The sequence below is a fragment of the Scyliorhinus torazame genome, chromosome 12 (assembly GCF_047496885.1).
Source record: "Scyliorhinus torazame isolate Kashiwa2021f chromosome 12, sScyTor2.1, whole genome shotgun sequence".
Classification (NCBI taxonomy): Eukaryota; Metazoa; Chordata; class Chondrichthyes; order Carcharhiniformes; family Scyliorhinidae; genus Scyliorhinus; species Scyliorhinus torazame.
In genome coordinates, this window is record NC_092718.1 from 72,407,006 (window position 1) to 72,431,994 (window position 24,989).

The following is a 24,989-nucleotide window of genomic DNA, read 5'->3' on the forward strand; positions in this document are numbered from 1 at the left end:
GAGTGTAATGTGTTACTCAAACCTTGGTTGCTGATGAGGTTTTCTGAATCTCGATGAAGAAGACTCAAATTCGTCCAGTAGTAACAAAAGGTTTATGAGTAACTATAACAATAATTGCATGAGGTCTTTACTTTAACATCGATACTAGTGATAAGGTCAACAAGATCTAACTACAGTAACTATGCTTAATAATAATAATTGCTTATTGTCACAAGTAGGCTTCATTGAAGTTATTGCTTAACTACACTAACCATCTGAGCTAATTTTATACTTCTACCATGGTCACAGTACACCTGAAAGACAGAGGGAGAGGCACAATGCAGTTGCTTTTATACCCCTGTTGGTCCGGCCCTCTAGTGATCATCTGGTGCTACTGATTACACATTAATCCCGAGGTCACACAGAAGCCGCGACGCTGAGCTCCGCCAGGTAGAACCATATGGGAACCACGCCAACGGGAACTCAGCCGGTTGACCGCGGAGAATCACCGCTGGGGCCTCTTTCAACGGCCCCGACTGCCGCTGCGTCGACCGCGCGCGCACAGCTGGCAGCGATTGTCCGGTCGCCGGAGGTTTGCATCCCGGCGTCGGACCCGATCGCGGGTGTGACGCCCCATTCTCCGCGCCAAGCGCGATTTCAGCGCGGAGGCCTGAAGAATCCCGGCCCCAGTGTTTTACTTATAAATCTGGGGTGTCTGCATCTCATAGCAGCAATTAAGGACCAAAATCTCAATAGGTTTATAAGAATTATTTGTTAATGCTGGTTTGGTACTCCACAAGCCCAGGTGGTAGTGGCAGCCCTGAGGGTGTGGGGACAGTGGAGTCAGCACATGGGGTTAGAGGGGGGGTTTGGTGTGGGCTCCGATATATGATAACCACCGGTTTGCGCCGGGGGAGTTGGACGGGGGGTTTCGGAGGTGACAACGGGCTGGGATCAAGAGTTTAGGGATCTCTTTATTGATGAGGGTTTCCCGAGCTTGGAGAGGTTGGAGGGTGAGTTTGAATTGCCAGGTGGGAATGGGTTCCGGTGTCTACTGGTGAGGGATTTTGTAAGGAGGCAGGCTTCCTGCGCCTGCCGCTCCTGGGGCTACAGGATACGGTGGTGTCAAGAACAGGAGTATGAGAGGGGAAGGTCTCAGAGATCTATAAAGAGCTGATGGAGTGGGAGGGAGCCCTAATAGGAGAGGTGAGGTGAAAGTGGGAAGAAGAGCTGGGTGCGGAGTTGGAGGCCGGGTTATGAGTAGAGGCCTTGGGGAGAGTTAATGCATCCTCGTCATGTGCCAGGCTCAGCCTGATACAGTTGTAGGTGATCCATAGGGCACACATGACTGTGGCGGCTTCATGTAAGGGCACCAGTTACCACGCAGTTGGTAACTGCGCCTCTGCCGTTCCCACCGGCACGGTACTCCACCAGTCCAGTGGTGGTGGCGGCCCTGAGAGTTTGGGGCCAGTGGAGGCGGCATGTGGGAGCAGTGGGAGCATCGGTTTGCCCCAATCTGTGATAATCACCGGTTTGCCCCGGGGAGTATGGATGGGGGGTTCCGGATATGGCAGAGAGCAGGGATTGAGAGAATGGGGGATATGTTCATAGAGGGAAGCTTCCCGAGTATGAGGGCGTTGGAGGAAAAGTTTGGGTTTGCGAGAGGAAACAAACTCAGGTATCTGCAGGTGCGGGACTTCCTTTGTAAACAGGTGTCAACCTTCCCTCTCCTACCGCTAAGGGGGATTCAGGACAGGGTAGTTTCCAGAGGGTGGGTAGGAAAATGGAGCGTCTCGGACATTTATAAGGAGCTTATGGGGTCGGAGGAGATGCAGACTGAGGAGGTGAAGTGCAAGTGGGAGGAGGAGCTGGGAAGTGGGATAGAGGATGGTCTATGAGCGGACGCGTTGAGTAGAGTCAACACGACCACAACATGTGCCAGGCTCAGCCTGATACAATTTAAGGTTGTGCACCGGGCTCACATGAGAGTGGCCCGGATGAGCAGATTCTTTGGGGTGGAGGACAGGTGCGCAAAATGTGCAGGAGGACTGGCAAACCATGTCCACATATTTTGGACATGTCCAAAGCTTAGGGGATTTTGGCAGGGGTTTGCAGATGTCATGTCCACGGTGTTAAAAACAAGGGTGGCGCTGAATCCAGAGGTGGCGATTTTTGGGTGTCAGAAGACCCGGAAATCCAGGAGGAGAAAGAGGCAGACGTTCTGGCCTTTGCTTCCCTGGTAGCCCGGAGACGGATACTATTAGCATGGAGGGACTCAAAGGCCCCGAAGTCGGAGACCTGGGTATCGGACATGGCTAGCTTTCTCTGTTTGGAGAAAATCAAGTTTGCCTTGAGAGGGTCACTGTTAGGGTTCGCCGGGAGGTGGCAACCGTTCGTCGACTTTGCGGGAAATTAATCGTCAGCCGACGGGGGCGGGAGGGTGGATGGTGGGGGGGGGGGGGGGGGGGGGGGGAGTAGTTTAGACTAGAGTAGGAAGTCAATAAGGGTGGGACATGTACGAGAGGTAAATGGTCTTTGCACTATGTTTATGGTTTCATGTACATTGTTTATTTTGTTGTTCTTACTATACCGAAAATACCTCAATAAAATGTTTATTAAAAAAATGACTGTGGCCCGGATGAGCAGATTCTTTGAGGGGGTGGAGGACTCTGAGGTAGAGGTGTGGGCACTGTGCAAGAGGTCCTGCTAATCATGTCCGTATGTTTTGGGCATGTCCGAGGCTGAGGGGTTCCTGGCAGGGGTTTTCTGACGTCATGTGGGCGGCACGGTAGCACAGTGGTTAGCACTGTGTCTTCATAGCTTCAGGGTCCCAGGTTCGATTCCCGGCTTGGGTCACTGTCTGTGCGGAGTCTGCACGTTCTCCCTGTGACTGCGTGGGTTTCCTCCGGGTGCTCCGGTTTCCTCCCACAGTCCAAAGTTGTGCAGGTTAGGTGGATTGGCCATGATAAATTGCCCTTAGTGAGCAAAAGGTTAGGAGGTGTTACTGGGTTACGGGGATAGGATGGATGTGTGGGCATAAGTGGGCTGGTCTTTCCAAGGGTCGGTGCAGACTCGATGGGCCAAATGACCTCCTTCTGCACTGTAAATTCTATGTTCTACGTCAGAGGTCTTAAAAGTGAGGGTGGTTCCAAGTCCAGAGGTAACGATCTTCGGTGTCTCGGAAGACCCGGGAGCCCAGGGGGTGAGAGAGGCCAACGTCCTGGCCTTTGCCACCCTGGTGGCCCGGAGAAGGATCTTACTAGAGCGGAAGAACTCGGAGCCCCCGAAGTCGGGGTGTGGGTTAGCGACATGGCGGGGTTTCTCAGACGCGGAAAAATTAAATTTGCCTTGAGGGGTTCGTTGCAGGGGTTTGCCTGGAGGTGGCAACCGTTCATCGACTTCTTTGAGGAAAATTAAGCTGTTCGCAGGGGGGAAGGGGAGGCATGGGAGAGATGAGTTAGGGTAGGAGAGCCAATGGAGGGGTAGTTGGGGAAGGTGGTACTGTTTGTATAAGCCATGTTGGCTGGGGTCTGTGCTCGGGGGGTTTGTTGGTTATATTGTTGTGTTTTTGTTGAAATATGATGTTAAAAATTATTAAAATGATAAATGCCTCAATAAAATATTCTCTAAAAAAAAAAAATTATTTGTTAATTCACTGAAGTTGTAGCCTCGGGTCGAGGGGGGCTGGAACTGACCGTGTGCTTGCCCAGGGTGTCATGACAGTCCTGTACACAAGAAACAGGACAAATCCAACCCAGCCAATTACCGCCCTATTATCATAGAATCATAGAATTTACAGTGCAGAAGCAGGCCATTCGGCCCATTGAGTCTGCACCGGCCCTTACAAAGAGCACCCTACTGAAGCCCACGTATCTACCCCATCCCTGTAACCTAGTAACACCCACTTAACATTTTTTGGACACTAAGGACAATTTAGCATGGCCAATCCACTCATCCCGCACACTTTTGGACTTTGGGAGGAAACTGGAGCACCCGGAGGAAACCCACGCAGACACGGGGAGAACGTGCAGATTCTGCACAGACAGTGACCCAGCCGGAAATTGAACCTGGGACCCTGGAGCTGTGAAGCAACAGTGCTAACCACTGTGCTACCATGCTGCCCACATTAGTCTACTCTCCATCTTGAGCAAAGTGTTGGAAGGAGTCATCAGCGGTGGTATCAAGTTGCACTTACTCAGCTATATCCTGCTCACGGACGTTCAGTTTGGGTTCCGCCAAGGTCACTCAGCTCCTGACCTCATTACAGCCTTGTTTCAAACATCGACAAAAGAGCTGAATGCCAGAGGTGAGGTGAGAGTGACTGCCCTTGACATCAAGGCAGCATTTGACCGAGTATGGCATCAAGGAGCCCTAGCTAAACTGGAGTCAATGGGAATCAGGGGGAAACCTCTCCACTGGTTGGAGTCATACCTGGCACAAAGGTTGTGGTGGTTGGAGGTCAATCATCTCAGTCTTGGGACATCACTGCAGGAGTTCCTCAGGGTAGTGTCCTAGACCCAACCACCTTCAGCTACTTCATCAATGATCTTCGTTCCATCATAAGGGCAGAAGTGGGGATGTTCACAGATGACTGCACAATGTTCAGCACCATTCGCGACTCCTCAGACACTGAAGCCTCCAAAATGCAGCAAGGCCTGGACAATATCCAGGCTTCAGCTGACAAGTGGCAAGTTACATTTGTGTCACACAAATGCCAGGCAATAACCATCTCCTACAGGAGAGGATCTAACCATAACCCCTTGACATTCAATGGCATTACCATTGCTGAGTCCGCCACAATCAACAGGGGAACATGGGGGTTACCATTGATCAGAAACTGAACTGGAATAGCCACATTAATACTGTGGTTACAAGAGCAGGTCAATGGCTAGGAATCCTGTGGTGAGGAACTCACCTCTTGAACCCCCAAAGCCTGTCCACCATAATGGAATACTCTCCATTTGCCTGGATGAGTGCAGCTCCAACAACACTCAAGAAGCTTGACACCATCGAGGACAAAGAAGCCCACTTCAATTGCTTAACCTTCCACAAATATTCAATCCCTCCGCAACCAATGGACAGTAGCAGCCGTGAGTGTCATCTACAAGATGCACTGTAGTAACTCACCAAGGCTCCTTAGACAGCACCTTCCAAACCCATGACCTCTGCTATCTAGAAGGACAAGGGCAGCAGATACCTGGGAACCCCACCACCTGGAGATTCCCCTCCAAGTCACTCACCACACTGACTTGGGAATATATCGCCATTCCTTCACTGAGGCTGGATCAGGATCTTGAACTCCCTCCCCAACAGCACTGTGGGTGTACCTACACCTTCAGGATTGCAGCGGTGCAAGAAAGCAACTCACCAACTCCTTCTCAAGAGACAACTACGGATGGACAATAAATGCTGGCCTAAGCAGCGATGCCCACATCTCGTAAATGAGTAAACAAAACACTCCCAGGACAGGTACAACACGGAGTTAGTTGCCAATGAGCAGTATTCCTACCTGGAAACCATGTTTTCCTCTCCACCACGTGGTATCGTCTTTCGGTGGCATGTCAATGACAGAGACAATATCTCCCACCTGTAATGATAAGACATGGAGGGATGATATTGAACACGTGGAGGGCAGCGGGAGGTGGGGGTCAGGGGGTTGTACAGGCTTGAGATAGAGATGGTGTCAGAAATGATTGATTGTGAAGGGGCACTGCCCCATCCACACACAACCATCCCATACTCTCTCTCTCACACACACTCTTACACACACACTCACTCTCACACACACAAATTCTCACACTTTTTCACTCTCACACTCTGCCACACTCTCACTTTCTCACATATTCTCTCACACTCTCTGATACTCTCTCACTCTCACATACACTCTTTCACACACACTCTCACATGCGCTCTCTCTCAAACACTCTCCCACTCTCTCTCACACTCTTTCACACATTGATGCACGATCAATGACCACTAAAGCGAGGTTGTAGTCCAACAGAACGCTTTAATAAGCTAGATGTTTCCCCCAGCAGCTCAGGTACAGAATGAAGGCTGCTGGGGCGGCACGGGTTCTTATATCCCGCCTAGCAGGGCGGAGCTACCATACAGCTTGACCAATAGGAACATACAATATCTACCAATGGTGTTCCAGCATTACCAAGTACCGTAATACCTCGACACAGATTACCACATTCACCCGTTTAAAAAGAGTCCGGCGGGGGTGGTGGCCTGACATTACAGCATGTTAACGTGGTAGAAATTATTGTTAGGAGGTACCATAATACCTCCATACAGCGTTTTGTAACTATTTACAATTCTATTTACAATTTATGATTATAATTAACTATACACTTTAAAATGAAGCAATCAGTCGATGTGGGGCCCTGGTCATCCTCTGTGATCGTCGAAGCTTCGGTGGTGACTCCGGTGGAGGCTCGGGCATCTGTGACTCCGGGAGCGTGGCCTCGATCTCTGTAGCAGTTTCAACACCCCTAGACGATGCTGGTGGGGAAAATGGTTAACCTGGGAAGGGAGCGTCTGCGGGGTGCGTCGTTGGGTGGGGGGGCCTAGACGGGGACGGCGGAAGGACTGACCCTCCTGTAAGGTGCACTGGTGGGAGGGAGGGTGCAATTGGTGGCTGGGGTGTGCGTGGGGCTCCGGCAGGCACCAGGTCTCGTAGGGAGACCGTATCTTGTCGGCCGTCGGGGTACGCCACATAGGGGGGTTAGCGTGGAGAAGATGGATCCTCTCGACCAACGGGTCCGACTTGTGTGCCCGCACGTGTTTTCGGACCAGGATGGGTCCGGGAGCTGCCAGCCAGGTCGGGAGCAAGGTCCCAGAGGAGGACTTCCTGGGGAAGACAAGGAGACGTTCGTGAGGTTTGGTTGGTTGTGGTACAAAGCAGTGACCAGATGGAGTGGAGGGCATCCGGGAGGACTTCCTGCCAGCGGGAGACTGGGAGATTCCTGGACCGTAGGGCCAGTAGGACGGTCTTCCAGCCCGTTCTGTTCTCCCTCTCTACCTGTCCGTTACCCCGGGGGTTGTAACTGGTCGTCCTGCTCGAGGCGATGCCCTTGCTGAGCAGGAATTGACGCAGTTCGTCACTCATAAAGGAGGACCCCCTATCACTATGTATGTAAGCGGGGAACCTGAACAGTGCAAAGATGAGTGCCTTGATGATGGTGGTTGCGGTCATGTCGGGGCAGGGGATGGCGGATGTGAACCGGGAGTACTCGTGAATCACGTTCAGGAAGTACGTGTTGCGGTCGGTGAGGGGAGGGGGCCTTTGAAGTCCATACTGAGGCGTTCAAAAGGACGGGAAGCCTTTATCAGATGCACTTTCTCTGGCCAGTACAAGTGCGGTTTGTACTCTGCGCAGATTTGGCAGTCCCTGGTGGCTGTCCTAACCTCCTCAATGGAGTCGGGCAGGTTGCGGGTCTTGATAAAGTGGAAAATGCGAGTGACCCCCGGGTGGCAGAGGTCCTCGTGGAGGGCTCGGAGGCGGTCCACTTGTGTGTTGGCACATGTGCCGCGGAACAGGGCATCAGGAGGCTTGTTTAGCTTCCCGGGACGATACAAGATCTCATAGTTGTAGGTGGAGAGTTCGATCCCTCACTGCCAGATCTTATCGTTTTTTATCTTGCCCCGCTGTGCATTATCGAACATGAAAGCAACCGACCGTTGGTCAGTGAGGAGAGTGAATCTCCTGCCGGCCAGGTAATGCCTCCAATGTCACACAGCTTCTACTATGGCCTGGGCCTCCTTTTCGACTGAGGAGTGGCGGATTTCGGAAGCATGGAGGGTACGTGAGAAGAAGGCCACGGGTCTGCTCGGTTAGGTTGAGGGTGGCCGCCAGAGCTACGTCAGACGCGTCGCTCTCGACCTGGAAGGGGAGGGACTCGTCGATGGCGTGCATCGTGGCCGTTGCAATGTCTGCTTTGATGCGGCTGAAGGCCTGGCGGGCCTCTATCGACAGGGGAAAAGCTGTGGATTGGATCAGGGCACGGGCCTTGTCCACATAGTTGGGGACCCACTGGGCATAGTAAGAGAAAAACCCTCGGCAGTGCTTCAGGGCCTTGGATCAGTGAGGGAGGGGGAACTCCATAAGGGGGCGCATGCGTTCAGGGTCGGGGCCTATAACTCCATTTCGCACTACGTAGCCGAGGATGGCTAGGCGGTCGGTGCTAAACATGCATTTATCCCTGTTGTATGTAAGGTTAAGGATCTTTGTGGTCTGGAGGAATTTTCGGAGGTTGGTGTCGTGGTCCTGCTGGTCGTGGCCGCAGATGGTGACATTATCGAGATACGGGAATGTTGCCCGTAAACCATACCGGTCAACCATTCAGTCCATCTCGCGCTGGAAGACCGAGACTCCGTTAGCGACACCGAAGGGAACCCTTAAGAAGTGATAGAGCTGCCCATCTGCCTCGAAGGCAGTGTATTTGTGGTCACTAGTGCGGATGGGGAGCTGGTAGTAGGTGGACTGAAGATCCACCGTGGAGAAGACCTTGTAATACGCGATCCTGTTTACCAGGTCGGATATGCAGGGGAGAGGGTACGCGTCCAGCTCCGTAAACCTGTTGATGGTCTGACTGTAGTCGATGACCATCCTATGCTTCTCCCCGGTCTTTACCACCACTACTTGAGCTCTCCAGGGACTGTTGCTAGCTTCAATGACTCCTTCCCTCAGTAGCTTTTGGACCTCTGACCTAATAAATATCCGATCCTGGGCATTGTACCGTCTGCTCCTGGTGGCGACGGGTTTGCAATCCGGGGTGAGGTTCGCAAACAGGGGTCGACCTTGAGGGTCGCGAGGCCGCAGACAGTGAGGCGGGTATAGAGCCGCCGAATTTGAAAGTTAGACTTTGGAGATTACACCGGAAGTCTAAACCTTGAAGTGTGGCCACGCAGAGGTGGGGAAGGACGTAGAGCCGGTAATTTTTGAACTCCTTTTTCTGGACTGTGAGGTTTGCTACACAAAACCCCTTTATCTCTACTAAGTGGGAACCGGAGGCCAGAGAGATTTTTTGATTAACTGGGTGGATGAGGGAGAACAGCGCCTTACCGTGTCGGGGTGTATGAAGCTCTCCGTGCTCCCAGAGTCGATTAAGCAGGACGTCTCGTGCCCGTTGATTCGGACAGTTGTTGCAGCAGTTGAGAGTGTTCGAGGCCGGGACTGATCCAGGGTCACCGAGACTAATCTCAGCAGTTGAGTGTTCGTTCGGGCAGTGTGTGGTCAGCCGAGCTGGGGTCCTGGGAGTCTATCCAAGATAGCGGCTCCCATTGGTCTGGGGGTGCACAAAATGGCAGCGCCCATCCATCGAACGTGGCGTCCACAGGACAAGATGGCGGCACCCGGGGGCAGCACGTGGCCCTGGAGTAGGAAGATGGCGGCGCCCGCTGGCCGCACGGGGACCGTGGAGGGGTTTGTGGTGGCGATCCGCATTCGCCGCTGGAGATCGCGGCAACCGCACGGGCCTGGCATACCACCACGAAGTGGCCCTTTTTACTGCATCCCTTGCAGGTGGATGCGCGGGCCGGGCAATGCTGCCGGGGGTGCTTGGCCTGCCTGCAAAAGTAGCAGCGGGGGCCCCCCCGGGGTTGCCAGGCCACCTTGCAGCACAAGCTTGTGGGGGGATGGGGGATGTCTCGGGGTCGGCTGCGGAGGGGTTCACGCTGCCCAGGGGGCTGCCGCGCGGTCGGGAACGTAAGCGCAGCCGTTTCTGGAGGCCACATCTGGAGGCCACGCCCGTGCCTCCTTGAGGCCTAGGGTGTCTTTTTCCAGCAATCGCTGGCGGATTTGGGCGGACAGCATACCTGCCACCAAAGCGTCCCAGATCAAGAGTTCTGTGTGGTCGCTCGCCGAAACTTGCGGGCAGCTGCAGTTTCTCCCCAACACCAGGAGCGCACGGTAGAATTCTTCCAGTGATTTCCCCAGGGATTTGTCGCCTCGTTGCTCGCAGATGTCGGGCGTAGACCTGGTTTACCGGGCGAATATAATGTCCTTTTAGCAGCTCTATTGCTGCATTGAAGTCTTCCGCTTCCTCGATGAGGGTGTAAATTTCCGGGCTCACCTTCGAGTGCAGAACTTGCATTTTCTGTTCTCCCGTGGGTGTGTTTTCGGCTGTTCCGAGATATCCTTTAAAACACGCCAGCCAGTGCTTGAAGATTGCCGCTGAGTTCGCCGCGTGGAGGCTGAGTTGCAGACACTCCGGCTTGATTCGGAACTCCATCCTTTTAAATCTAGCTTATTAAATTGATGCACGATCAATGACCACTAAAACGAGGTTGTAGTCCAACTGAAGGCTTTAATAAGCTAGATGTTTCCCCCAGCAGCTCAGGTACAGAATGAAGGCTGCTGGGGTGGCACGGGCTCTTATACCCCGCCCAGCAGGGCGGAGCTACCATACAGCTTGACCAGTAGGAACATACAATATCTACCAATGATGTTACCAGGTACCGTTATACCTCTACAGACTACCACACACACTCTCACACACACTTTCACACTCTGTTTCTCACACTCTCACACACACTCTCTCTCACACTCTCTCACAGTTTCTCACACTCTCTCTCACACACACTCTCACACTCTGTTTCTCACACTCTCACACACACACTCTCACACTCTCTCTCACACTCTCTCAGTTTCTCACACTCTCTCTCACACACACTCTCACACTCTGTTTCTCACACTCTCACACACTGTCTCACACACACTCTCACACTCTCACACTCTGTTTCTCACACACTCTCACACTCACACACACACTCTCACACACACTCTTTCTCACACACACTCTCTCAAAGACACTGGGCTGGACCCTCCAATTGCCGATGGCAAAATCGCATTCAGCGACTGGCCAGAGAATCCATTTTGACGCTGAAATCGGGAGCGCCACTGTTTTCCGGATACTCCTTGTTATAACCTGCCTACTTACCATTGCCTAGGGACTAATGACTATCCCACAATCCTGTGGGAGTATGAGCTTCCCCAATGAGGGGGGTGGAGAAACCACTAGTAAACTCCTAGTATAAATAAAGCTGGCCAGTTCAGGAACCAGCAGGAAGGAGTATGTAGCAAGGGAAGTTACTGCTACTGTTATGTATATATGTTATAGTAAATAAATGTTATTACTTTGTATCCTTAAAACTCGTGCTGGATTCTTCGTGGCCCTTACAAAAATGGCGACGAAGGTTAAAGTGAATAGCTGTCTACCCTGCTGAAGCCACCTCCCTGGATTTTTGTTGGATACAGGTTGGAAGTTGTTTTCTATTATACCATGCCTCTGTACAGACGTTTGGATGTTTTTGATGCTGCGCTGGAAAGCTGGAACCAGTACACACAACGGATGCATTACTATTTCCGGGCAAACAATATCACCTAAAACGAGCGCCAGGTGGTCATATTGCTCACAGCCTGCGGCCCGCATACGTTTGGGGTGATTAGGAGCCTTACGTACCCAGCTGCGCCGGACACCAAAACGTTTGATGAACTTGTGAATATAGTGGGGCAACATTTTAACCCAACCTCGTCCACGATAGTCCAGCGTTACCGGTTTAATACCGCTGAGAGGACCCCTGGAGAATCCCTTGCCGATTTTCTATCCAGGCTACGCAGGATTGCTATGGTGAGACCTTGTCAGAAATGTTACGCGACCGTTTGGTTTGCGGTATTAACAATGCGGCCACCCAGAGAAAGTTGTTAGCGGAGCCAACATTGACTTTTCAACAGGCCATTCAAATAGTATTGTCCCGAGAGAGCGCAGAGCGAGGAGTACAGGAGCTACAGGGAATGGAAGTGCATGCCTTGGGGCGCAACCCCTTCCGTCCGAAAACGTCCCCCCGCACTCCTGCGGTACCTTGGGCGAGGCAACGTCCGGACCGACGCCAGTGGCCGTCGGACATTCCTCCCCGAAGGGAGCCTTCTCCAGAGCCAATGGATGAGGAGCCATGTCCGTGTCAGACTTGTAGGCGCCGACCCCGTCGCGGACGGCGGTCCTGGGGGCGCCAGAGGCGCCGTCGTTCTGACCGAAACTGGGACCAGCCCAAGGGCCGTAACTGGGACCAGCCCAGAGGCCGTACCTTCCATGTGGATGAACCTGCGGCGACTACTCCTAAGGACGTGGAGACGGAGGACGACTGCCTGCAGCTGCATTGTGTGGCAGCTCCCCGTGTGGTCCCCATTAAGGTGACAGTACGGGTCAATGGCCACCCGCTTGAGATGGAGTTGGATACTGGCGCAGCGGTCTCCGTGATCGCCCAGAGGACATTCGACCGCATCAAGCAGGGTATACAGACCCTTGCATTAACCGACTCACAGGCCAGGTTGGCCACCTACACGGGGGAACCACTGGACATTGCAGGAACTACAATGACCCCTGTTGTCTATGGACGCCAGGAGGGGCGTTTCCCACTTATCGTGGTGCGCGGCCATGGGCCCAGCCTGTTGGGTCGGGACTGGTTGCGCCATTTGCGGTTGCAATGGCAGCACATCCTCCAAACAGTTTTTGAAGGGTTGACTGAGGTGCTAGGACGATACCCAGATGTATTCCAGCCTGGTTTGGGGAAAATAAAAGGGGCCGTAGCCCGTATCCAAGTTGAACCAGGAGTCACGCCGCGCTATTTCCGAGCGCGCCCAGTGCCTTACGCCTTGCTCGAGAAGGTAGAAGGGGAGCTCACTCGTTTGGAGAGTTTGGGTATTATCAGGCCTGTCCGTTTTGCTGACTGGGCAGCACCAATTGTACCTGTAATGAAGCCAGATGCCACAGTTTGTTTGTGTGGCGACTATAAACTTACAGTGAATACGGTTTCCCGACTCGACCGATATCCAATGCCTCGCATAGAGGATCTCTACGCGAAACTTGCATGTGGACTCTCGTTCACAAAATTAGATATGAGTCACGCCTACCTGCAGTTGGAGCTGTACCCTGCCACCCGACCAAAAGTAACGATTAATACACACCGGGGCCTGTATGAATATACACGGTTGCCCTTTGGAGTATCCTCTGCCTGCGCCATTTTTTCAACGTGTTATGGAGGGCATTTTGAGAGGTTTACCACGTGTGGCTGTCTACCTAGATGACGTTTTGATTACAGGGACGTCGGAGCAGGAACATTTGGAAAATCTGGAGGCTGTCCTTAGACGCCTTTCGGAGGCTGGAGTCCGTTTACGTCGCACAAAGTGCGTATTTCAGGCAAAGGAAGTAGTCTACCTAGGTTATCGGGTGGACCGCGAAGGTCTGCACCCCGTCGCAGAGAAGGTGCGTGCAATTCAACATGCCCCCGCCCCGACTGACACTTCGCATCTTCGTTCTTTTCTCGGTCTCGTAAACTATTACGGGAAGTTCCTCCCCAATCTGGCAACTACGCTGGCCCCTTTGCACCTGCTGCTAAAGAAAAATCACACCTGGGTTTGGGGTCAGCCGCAAGAAACCGCTTTCCGGCGGGTAAAGCAACAATTGTCGTCGTCTGGGTTACTAACCCACTATGATCCTGGAAAGCCTTTGCTCGTCACATGTGATGCATCCCCGGATGCAATATGGTATTGGGGCCGTCCTGTCCCACAAGATGGAGAACGGGGCCGAGCGACCGATAGCTTTCGCCTCCTGCACATTGACTGCAGCGGAGAAAAAGTACGCGCAGATCGAGAAGGAGGGCCTGGCAGTGGTTTTTGCGGTGAAACGCTTCCACCAGTACGTGTACGGCCGCCATTTCACTATCGTGACTGATCATAAGCCCCTGCTCGGACTTTTCAGAGAGGATAAGCCAATACCGCCCATTGCTTCTGCACGGATCCAGCGCTGGGCTTTGTTGCTTGCTGTATACGAGTATTCTCTGGAGCACAAACTAGGTACGCAGATAGCAAATGCCGACGCACTGAGCCGATTGCCTTTATCGACTGGCCCCATGTCGACCCTCACGACCGGTGAGGTGGTTGCAACCCTAAATTTTATGGACACCTTGCCTGTCACGGCATCACAGATCCGTGAGTGGACCCAGACGGAGCCAGTCCTGTCAAAGGTTCGGCACATAGTCCTGTATGGTGGGCAGCATAGTCAGCTCCCAGGCGAGTTGCGGGCATTTTCCTCCAAGCTGTCAGAATTCAGCGTGGAAGACGGCATCCTCTTGTGGGGGACGCGTGTGATTGTCCCGGAAAAAGGCCAGGAGCTGATACTAACAGACTTGCACAATGGGCATCCAGGCGTGACCAAAATGAAAATGTTGGCCCGGAGTTATGTCTGGTGGCCAGGCCTCGACACCGACATTGAGAAGGTGGCCCAAAACTGCTCCATTTGCCAGGAGCATCAGAAGCTTCCGCCGGCCGCGCCCCTACATCACTGGGAATGGCCAGGGCGGCCTTGGGCACGCTTGCATGCAGATTTCGCAGGCCCTTTTCAAGGATCCATGTTCCTTCTACTAATTGACGCCCAGTCCAAATGGCTAGAGGTGCATAAGATGCAGGGGACAACGTCCTGCGCAACAATTGAAAAGATGCGTTTATCGTTTAGTACGCATGGCCTCCCCGAGGTGCTGGTCACGGATAACGGCACTCCATTCACGAGTGAGGAGTTTGCGAGGTTCACGAAGATGAATGGCATCCGCCATATCTGCACTGCCCCTTACCACCCGGCTTCAAATGGGTTGGCAGAGCGCGCAGTGCAGACATTCAAAAGAGGCCTAAAGAAGCAGTCTTCCGGATCAATGGACACGAGACTGGCTCGCTTTTTGTTTACGTTCAGGACCACCCCCCCATGCAGTGACTGGGGTAGCTCCCGCAGAACTCCTAATGGACCGGAGACTTCGCACCCGCCTTAGTATGGTTTTCCCGGACATTGGCGCAAAAGTACGCCACACACAAGAACGGCAGGGACAGGGATTTTCTCGGCATCGGCCGATTCGGCAGTTTGCGCCCGGTGACCCAGTGTCCGTTCGGAATTTTGCTGGTGGTGCCCAATGGGTTCCTGGTGTAATCTTTCGCCAAACGGGCCCTATATCTTACCACGTGCAAGCCCAGGGTCGTCTCCAGAGAAAACATGTAGACCACGTTCGGTCCAGAAGACTATCCCCTCAAAAGATTCCCCGCCCCCGGAGCTCATTTCTACAGCCGCAGAGACCAAAGACAAGGGAAGGTAGTCCTCACAATCTTCCACTGGTGCCTCACTCGAAGCCTGCGCAGGTCGTTACGGGACCGAATGGAGATAGAGACGCCGACATGACAGAGGCAGCAGACTCTGGCTCCGAGATGGAGACACAGGATGCATCAGAGGGGGAATCCTCGGGTCCACGGGCCGTGGATGTACAACCGTTGCGCCATTCATCACGGAAGCGCCGGTCTCCGTCTCGTTACACGCCGCCTGATCCAGCGCCGCGTGCAAATGGTGTCCGGCCTGCGGCCAAACGAGTCCGACGCCTTCCTTCGCCAGGGTCTTCGGTAGATTCCTTGGACTTTGGGGGGGGAGGGATGTTATAACCTGCCTGCTTACCATTGGCTGGGGACTAATGACTATCCCACAATCCTGTGGGAGTATGAGCTTCCCCAATGAGGGGGGTGGAGAAACCACTAGTAAACTCCTCGTATAAATAAAGCTGGCCAGTTCAGGAACCAGCAGGAAGGAGTATGTAGCAAGGGAAGTTACTGCTACTGTTATGTATATATGTTATCGTAAATAAATGTTATTACTTTGTATCCTTAAAACTCGTGCTGGATTCTTCGTGGTCCTTACAAAACTCCTCCCCCTCAAAAATGGCGTTATCAGTGAGTACGCTGCACACTGTTGGGATGCCACCGGAAGGCCCTCCCCCGATGCTCTGCACCCAATGGGCCGACTTCCTGACAACGTGTGGCGCGTGTACTCTCAGTTATTAGGGACCTCACGTGGTGGCTGCAGACTGTGTCCAGCGCTGCCACGGTTGGGGGGGGGGGGGGGGGTGGGGCAGCCGTTCCACTGGTCGGGGAGCTTTGGTGGGGGCTGGTGGGGGGTGGTCCGGGGGGGCGAAGGGGGTTACAGGGGGGCACTATCTGGCAGGCAGAGTCCGCTGGCGGCCGTCGCCATGTTGTACGGCGCGGCCGCCACAGATCGTCGCCATGCACATACGCAGCCACAGACCTGGCAATTCTCCGTCCGTATCTGCAGGTAAAGCCGGGGACTAGATACATGCTCCGGACATAACCTCAAAATCAGGGAATCCAGCCCACACTCTGTCTCACACACACTGTTCTCTCTCTCTCTCTGGCATACACTCTTTCACCTATCATCTCACTCGCTTCCTGTGATGCTCATGTCCTATCCCTGCTGGGTGCATGATGTTGTTTACCTCGAAGGACAGTTCATCCCGGGCCTGAGCGGTGTAACGTTTGATCACGTGAGCAGCAGCGATAGCAGGAACATTAATAAAAGCTTCATCATTTACCAGCAGGCGATTCCCTTTGTTATCAATCTGTTCATATTGAGGGGAGAAAGTCAGCATAGGTCTCCGGCAGTTACTCCATATAGACACGAGAAAGAGAGAGAGAGACAGAGAGGGAGACAGAGGCAGAGAGACACAGGCACACAGAGAGAGACAGAGAGAAGGACAGAGAGACAGAGAGAGAGACAGAAAGAGAGAGAGAGAGACAGAGAGAGAGACACTGTGAGGAACAGAGAGAAAGAGAGAGAGACACAGTGCGAGAGAAACCAAGACGGAGGGAGACAGAGGGAGAGAGACAGACAGTGACCGACAGAGAGACTGCGAGAGACAGAGAGCAAGAGAGACAGAGACCGAGACAGAAGGAGGTACAGAGTGAGAGAGAGAGACAAAGAGATACAGAGGGACAGACAGATAGAGAGAGACATAGAGAATAACAGAGAGAGAGAGAGAGAGAGGTCGACAGAGAGAGACAAAGACAGACAAAGAGAGAGTGAGAGAAGACAGAGAGAGGGATAGAGAGGGAGAGGGAGAGGAATATAGAGAAACAGAGAGAGAGGGAGGCACAGAGAGAAACCGAGAGCGAGACAAAGAGAGAGAGAAACACACACACAGTCAAAGAGAGGGACAGAGAGAGAGACAAAGAGACAGAGAGACAAAGAGAGAGAGAAAGCGAGAAGGAGAGAGGGAGAGAGTGAGACAGAGATAGAGAGACAGAGAGAGTGATAGAGAGAATGACAGAAAGGACCGAGAGAGACACAGAGAGAGTCAGAGAGAGAGACAGATTGAGAAACAGAGAGGAGACAGATCGAGGGAGAAAGAGCGAGAGAGACAGAGAGTGAAAGAGAGAGCGAGAAGCAGAGAGAGAGATACACAGAGAGAGGAACAGAGTTTCAGAAAGAGAGAGAGAGACAAACAGAGGCAGACAGAGAGAGAGACATGCTCTCCCTCACACACACACTCCCTCAGCACGCGGAAAATGCCAGTACTGATGCTCCCTGAAGTTGAGCTGAGAAACAGTTTCTGAAGAATACAGCCAGAGATTCTGCAATATTCTGAAAGTTTTCAGGTCTCGCTCTTCAAACCGTCTCAAAATATCTCTATCCAATATTTGGCAAGTATTCCTGTGTTTGCTAACTGTATTTAAAAGTGGATTATGACCTGTGAAGGGTTTTGCTTGAATGGAGATAAAAGATAGCAGTTAGGAGGGTTTCATTTTTATAGTTAAACATTGTTTAACTGGTAGTTGATAGACAGATAGAGAGACAGAGGAAGAGAGAGAGAGAGACAGAGAAAGAGGGTGTGAGAGAGAGAGAGCGCGACAGAGACACACAGACAGAGAAAGACACAGACAGAGTGAAAGAGAGCGAGACGGATAATGGGTCAGAGGGAGAGATGGAAGGAGAAGTAGAAAAGGAAAGAGAGAAAGAGGGAGAAGGTGAAAAGGAAAGAGAGAGACAGAAGGAGAGAAGCTGTGTGGGGTCCTCATGTTTGTAGTTGGTAAAAATTCTTACTGTGTGAGTTTATACAAATGTTCACTAAATTTCTAGAATAAAGCTTGTTTTTTGATTAAAAGCACTGAAGAATGTTGAATAACACCTGAAAGGCAGGCTCTTGTGCTCATCCTAGCCAAATTCAATAAACAAATGTAGGTCAGGTGAACACCATAATAGACTTTGGAGTTTTCTAAACTCTGGCCTTTAACAAATCAGGGATAAATATTGGCCCCAGGTCACTGGTGCGCTCTCATTATTCACACTCTGACAGTGCAGCACTCCCTCAGTACTGACCCTCTGACAGTGCAGCACTCCCTCAGTACTGACCCTCTGACATTGCAGCACTCCCTCAGTACTGACCCTCTGACAGTGCAGCACTCTCTCAGTACAGACCCTCTGACAGTGCAGCACTCCCTCAGTACTGACCCTCTGACCATGCAGCGCTCCCTCAGTACTGACCCTCTGACAGTGCAGCGCTCCCTCAGAACTGACCGTCTGACAGTGCAGCACTCTCTCAGTCCTAACCCTCTGACAGTGCAGTGCTCCCTCAGAACGAACCCTCTGACAGTGCAGTGCTCCCTCGGAACTAACCCTCTGAGAGTGCAGCGCTCCCTCAGAACTAACCCTCTGACAGTGCAGTGCTCCCTCAGAACGAACCCTCTGACAGTGCAGTGCTCCCTCAGAACGAACCCTCTGACAGTGCACTGCTCCCTCAGAACTAACCCTCTGACAGTGCAGTGCTCCCTCAGAACTAACCCTCTGACAGTGCAGTGCTCCCTCAGAACTAACCCTCTGAGAATGCAGCGCTCCCTCAGAACTAACCCTCTGACAGTGCAGCGCTCCCTCAGTACTGACCCTCTGACAGTGCAGCGCTCCCTCAGAACTGACCGTCTGACAGTGCAGCACTCTCTCAGTCCTAACCCTCTGACAGTGCAGTGCTCCCTCAGAACGAACCCTCTGACAGTGCAGTGCTCCCTCGGAACTAACCCTCTGAGAGTGCACTGCTCCCTCAGAACTAACCCTCTGACAGTGCAGTGCTCCCTCAGAACTAACCCTCTGACAGTGCAGTGCTCCCTCAGAACTAACCCTCTGAGAGTGCAGCGCTCCCTCAGAACTAACCCTCTGACAGTGCAGCGCTCCCTCAGTACTGACCCTCTGACAGTGCAGCGCTCCCTCAGAACTGACCGTCTGACAGTGCAGCACTCTCTCAGTCCTAACCCTCTGACAGTGCAGTGCTCCCTCAGAACGAACCCTCTGACAGTGCAGTGCTCCCTCGGAACTAACCCTCTGAGAGTGCAGCGCTCCCTCAGAACTAACCCTCTGACAGTGCAGTGCTCACTCAGAACGAACCCTCTGACAGTGCAGTGCTCCCTCAGAACGAACCCTCTGACAGTGCACTGCTCCCTCAGAACTAACCCTCTGACAGTGCAGTGCTCCCTCAGAACTAAGCCTCTGACAGTGCAGTGCTCCCTCAGAACTAATCCTCTGACAGTGCAGTGCTCCCTCAGAACTAATCCTCTGACAGTGCAGTGCTCCCTCAGAACTAACCCTCTGACAGTGCAGTGCTCCCTCAGAACTGACAGTGCAGTGCTCCCTCAATACTGACTTCAGACAGTGCAGTGGAATAATGCATCTCTCAGACACTCACCTCCATCCACGTTAGGACAGGGCCACAGTTGATTTTGTTATCGGCAATGGTGGTAAGTCTGCTCAGGTATTCCGTTAATAGATTGTGAATGAGCTGATGCGAGGGAGGAACAAACACAGCAATTACCCCTTGAACCTTAAAATCCCTCAACGCATCAAGGGGTATGGGTTCCACACACACAGACTCTCATTGGGGTACAGGTCCCACACACACTTGGGTACGGGTTCGACACACACTGACTCTCACTGGGGTACGGGTTCCACACACACAGACTCTCATTGGGGTACAGGTCCCACACACACTTGGGTACGGGTTCGACGCACACTGACTCTCACTGGGGTACGGATTCCACACACACAGACTCTCATTGGGGTACAGGTCCCACACACACTTGGGTACGGGTTCGACACACACTGACTCTCACTGGGGTACGGATTCCACACACACTGACTCTCACTGGGGTACGGGTTCCACACACTCTGACTCTCACTGGGATACGGGTTCCACACACTCTGACTCTCACTGGGGTATGAAAGTTGGGACTGGAGTCTAACATTTTTACCTCTGTGTTATTGTCCAGTATGTTAAATGTTGGGATTTCAGGAAGCAGGGAAAATCTTCGATCATAGATGCACTGGTGAAGATGTGAGTCCAATGACTGAAAATCCTCATAGCTCCGTCGCACCAACCATCCCTTCCCCTGTGAGGGAGAGAGATAAGTGAGGTATTGTTACACGGGACTGGAATCGAGAGAAAGAGTGGGAGAGGAAGAGGCAAACAGGAGGGAAAGAGTGAGTGTGGTGGATGACAGATAGAGAGAGGGGCAGGAGAGAGATGGGAGGAGAGAAAGAGGAGAGAGGGAAGAACATAGAACATACAGTGCAGAAGGAGGCCATTCGGCCCATCGAGTCTGCACTGACCCACTTAAACCCTCACTTCCACCCTATCCCCGTAAACCAATATCTTAATCTAACCTTTTTGGACACTAAGGGCAATTTATCATGGCCAATTCACCTAACCTGCACGTCTTTGGACTGTGAGAGGAAACCGGAGCACCCAGAGGAAACCCACACAGACACGGGGAGAATGTGCAGACTCCGCACAGACAGTGACCCGGAGAGAGAGGGGAAAGAGAAAGTGAGTGGGGAGAGGGAGAGAGAGTGTAAAAGTGAGGAGTGAGAGAGAGGGGGAAGATAGTAAGAATGGGAGAGAGAGTGTGAGGCATGAGGGGGAGAGAGAGAGGAGATAGAGGGGGAGAGAATGTGGGACCGAGAAAGGGAAACAGAGAGACTGTGGGGGAAAACAGAGCAGGAAGAGAGTAAAAGGTTAAAGAGCAAGGAGGAGGAGGGAGTGAAAGATGGAGTAGAGAAGTAGGGGAGAGAGAGGGAGGTTAGAGAGTGAGGGGAGGAGAGAGTGAGGGAGTGATTGAGGTAAAAGGTTGAAAGAGGGTGGAGAGAGAGGAGATAAGCCATGTGGAGGTGAGAGGGAATGTAGGAGGAGGGAGGGACGGTGAGAGAGCAGAGAAATTAGGAGGAAAGAGAGCGAGGGGGAGGATGGAGACTGAGGGTGAAGAGAGGAGAGGGGGGAAAGATTGGCGATGTAGAGGTGAAAGGGAGTCGAGGTGGAGGGAGCGAGGGTGAGAGAGAGTGAGGGAGAGCAGAGAGAGTTGGAGGAGAGAGAGTAATGGGGTGGGTGGAGAGAGAGGGTGAAGAGAGGGGAGAGGAGAGAGATAGGCAATATGGAAGTGAGAGGGAGTGGAGGTGAAGGGAGTTGATAGAGGATGGAGGGAATGAGACAAAAAACAATCGGAGGAGACCTGGAGGTAGAAATTGGGATCACAATCAAACCAATCACTACGGTGATACACCCTGACCCGAATCCTGCTCCCCTCTGCCCCACACGGCCATTCCCTCCCATTCCAACTGGCCCTCTGACCCTAACCTCTTCAAACCTCACATCCTCCCATCGTCCTATTACTCCCCACCCTCACGTCCTCCCTCTCCCCCTCTGATCCTCACTTCCCCTAACCTCAGACCCTCTCCCCTCTGACCCTCACCTCATAAACCCTCACAAACTCCTCCTCCCCCTCTGATCCTCATGTCCCCAAACATCACATCCTTGCCCTCTGACCCCACCTCCCCAACCCTCCCCCTTTGACCCTCATCACCACAAACCTCACATCCTCACTCTCTGACCCTTCACTCCCCAACCTCCCCTCCCCCTCTGACCCTCACCTCCCCAACCCTCCCCCCCACCCCCCCCCCCCGAAGTTCACCTCCCCAACCCTTCCCATCCCCTTCTGACCCTCACCTCAACACTTACACCCTTACCTCCTCCCTGACATTCACCTCCACAGCCCACATGTCCTAACCCTTTGACCCTCGCTTTCTCAACCCTCACACCGTTCCCCTCTGACCTTCACCTCCCAAACCCTCATTTCCTCCCCGGACCTCCACCACCTCAACCCTCACACCCACCCCCTCCCCACTGACCCTCACCTCCTCAACCTTCACACCCTGACCTCCACAAACTTCAGACCCTCCCCCCTGACCCTCCCATCCTCAACCCTCAGAACCTCCCCCACCTCCTCTGATCTCCACCTCCTCATCCCTCACACCCTCCCCTTCTGCCTGCAACCCTCACTTCCTCAACCCTCTTAACCCCACCCACTGACCCTCACCTCCCCAACCCTCACACCTTCCCCCTCTGACTCCCATGTCCTCAAACCTCACACCCTCCCCTCCCCCTGACCCTCACCTGCTCATCCCGCACACCCTCCCCCTCCCCTTTGACCCTCACCTCCTCAACATTCCCCTCCCTGTCTGACCCTCATCTCCTCAATCCACACACACTCTCCCTCTGACCCTCACCTCCTCAACCCTCACACCCTGCCCCTCTCCCTCTGACTCACTGTCCAACCCCGACACCCTCCCTATCCCCCTGATGCCCATTCCTTCCATCAACCGCCCCTTCCTCCTCCTCACACAACTCTTTCCCTCCTTCACTCCCACCCTCACTCTCCCTCCATCCGCCCACGTTTTCTTGTTCTACCTTCCCTTCCCCTCCTCTCTCATGTCACTTCCCTCACCCCTTCTCTCTCCCTCTCGCCCTCCCTTTCACTCACCCCCTCTCCTTCCCACCCTATTCTTCCCTTTGTGTCGCTCCCCTTCCACCTGCTCAATGACTTGGCCTCAGTACCTGGCACAGGACCTGAATGAGGAATATGGGTTCTTTCACCGTTAGCCCGTTCTGACTGGTATCAGCCGGCTGGGAGGCCAGAGCCAACTGTGGGAGCAAGAGGGAGAGAGTTAGAATGAAACAGAGACCCCCCGAGACCCCCACAATTAGCCCGAGACTGCTGCCACCTCCCCAAGACCCCCACCACCTCCCTCAGACCCCCACCACCAGCCCGGGACCACCACCACCTCCCCAAAACCCCCACCACCTCCCCGAGACCCCCACCACCTCTCCCAGATCCCACCACCTCTCCGAGACCCCACCACCTCCCCTAGTCCCCTATCACCTCCCAGAGATCCCCACCAGCTTCCCAAAACCCACAACACCACCTCGTGACACCCACCACCTCTCCGAGACCCCACCTTCTCCCCGAGACTCCCATCACCTCCCAGAGACCCCCACCACCTCCCCGAGACCCCCATCACTTCCCCCAGACACCGACCACCATCCCGAGACCCCACCACCTCCCCCAGACTCCACCACCTCCCCGAGACCACCACCGCCACTCCCAGACAGAGACTGCTGCCACCTCCCCGAGACCCCCACCACCTCCGCGAGACCCCCACCACCTCCCCGAGATCCCCACCACCAGCTCGAGATCACCACCACCTCTCCCAGACCCCGACTACCTCCCGGAGACCCCCACCACCAGCCCGAGACCACCACCACCTCTCCCAGACCCCACCACCCCCCTCAGACCCCCAACACCAGCCGGAGACCACCACTACCTCCCCAAAAACCCCATCACCTCCCTCAGAACAAGACTGCTGCCACCTCGCCGAGACCCCCACCACCTTCCCCAGACCGAGAGCCCAACCACCTCCCCCAGACTCCCACCACCGGCCCGAGACCACCACCACCTCTCAGAGACCCCACAACCTTCCCGAGACTCCCACCACCTCGCCAAAACCCCCACCACCTCTCAGAGATCCCACCACCTACCCCAAACCCCCACCACCTCTCAGAGACCCCACAACCTTCCCGAGACTCCCACCACCTACCCAAAACCCCCACCACCTCTCAGAGACCCCACCACCTACCCAAAACCCCCACCACCTCTCAGAGACCCCACAACCTTCCCGAGACTCCCACCACCTACCCAAAACCCCCACCACCTCTCAGAGACCCCACCACCTCCCCAAAACCCCCACCACCTCTCAGAGACCCCACACCCTCCCCGAGACCCCCACCACCTACCCAAAACCCCCACCACCTCTCAGAGACCCCACAACCACCCCGAGATCCCCACCACCTCCCCGAGACCCCCTCCACCTCCCAGAGACCCCACAACCTCCCTGAGATCCCCACCACCTCCCCAAAACCCCCACCAACTCTCAGAGACCCCACAACCTCCCCAAGATCCCCACCACCTCCTCAAAATCCCCAGCACCTCTCAGAGACCCCACAACCTCCCCGAGACCCGCACCACCTCCCCGAGACCCCCTACACCTCTCCCAGACCAAGACTGCTGCCACCACCCCGAGAGCCCCATCACCTCCCCAAAAAACTCACAACCTCTCCGAGATCCCACCACCTCCCAAAATCCCATCACCAGCCCAAGACCCCCATCACCTTTCTGAGACCCCATCACCTCCCCGAGACCCCCATCACCTTTCTGAGACCCCACCACCTCCCAGGACCCCCCCCCCCCCCATCACCTCCTTGAGATCCCCATCTCCTCCTCGAAAACTCCACCACCCCACGGGACTCCCATCACCTCCCCGAGACCCTATCACTGCCTCAAGACCCCCACACCATCCTGAGTGCCAGCATCTCCCCAGGACCCCGATCATCTCATTGGACCCCATCACCTCCTTGGGACCCTTATCACCTTCCGAGACCCTCATCATCTCTATGGGTTGCTGATCACTGCCCCGAGACTCCCCACCACCTCTTTGGGACCCCCATCACTTCCCCGGGACCAGAACACCTCCCTGAGACCCCCCCCCCCACCACCTTCATGATGCTCTCATTACCTTTCCACAACCCCCATCACCTTTCTGAGACCCCCATCACCTCCCAAGACCCCATTAACAGCCCAAGACCCCCATCACCTCCCCGAGACCCCTATCACCTCCCTGAGACCCCATCACCTTCCCAAGACCGGCACCATCTTTCCAAGACCCCCCTCACCTCCCCCAAAACCCATCACTACCCTGAGAAGCCCATCACCCTGGGGTAGGAAAAGGGGAGGGGGTGGATGTGGTGTTGGGGATATG

General features: G+C 54.0%; 1 protein-coding gene across 5 annotated transcripts in view; it reads right to left on the reverse strand.

Annotated features, from left to right (window-relative positions):
- The window catches only part of LOC140386477 (rho GTPase-activating protein 32-like), a 310,038-nt gene that overhangs the window by 206,283 nt on the left and 78,766 nt on the right, over positions 1-24,989 (reverse strand). For all 5 annotated transcript variants that reach the window (XM_072468852.1, XM_072468850.1, XM_072468853.1 and 2 more), the window contains 5 exons: positions 22,732-22,818; positions 20,096-20,233; positions 19,534-19,626; positions 16,300-16,422; positions 5,489-5,566 (listed from right to left, as the gene is read on the reverse strand). In XM_072468852.1, coding sequence (XP_072324953.1) covers positions 5,489-5,566; positions 16,300-16,422; positions 19,534-19,626; positions 20,096-20,233; positions 22,732-22,818 — 519 coding nt within the window. The remainder of the gene's footprint in view (positions 1-5,488; positions 5,567-16,299; positions 16,423-19,533; positions 19,627-20,095; positions 20,234-22,731; positions 22,819-24,989) is intronic.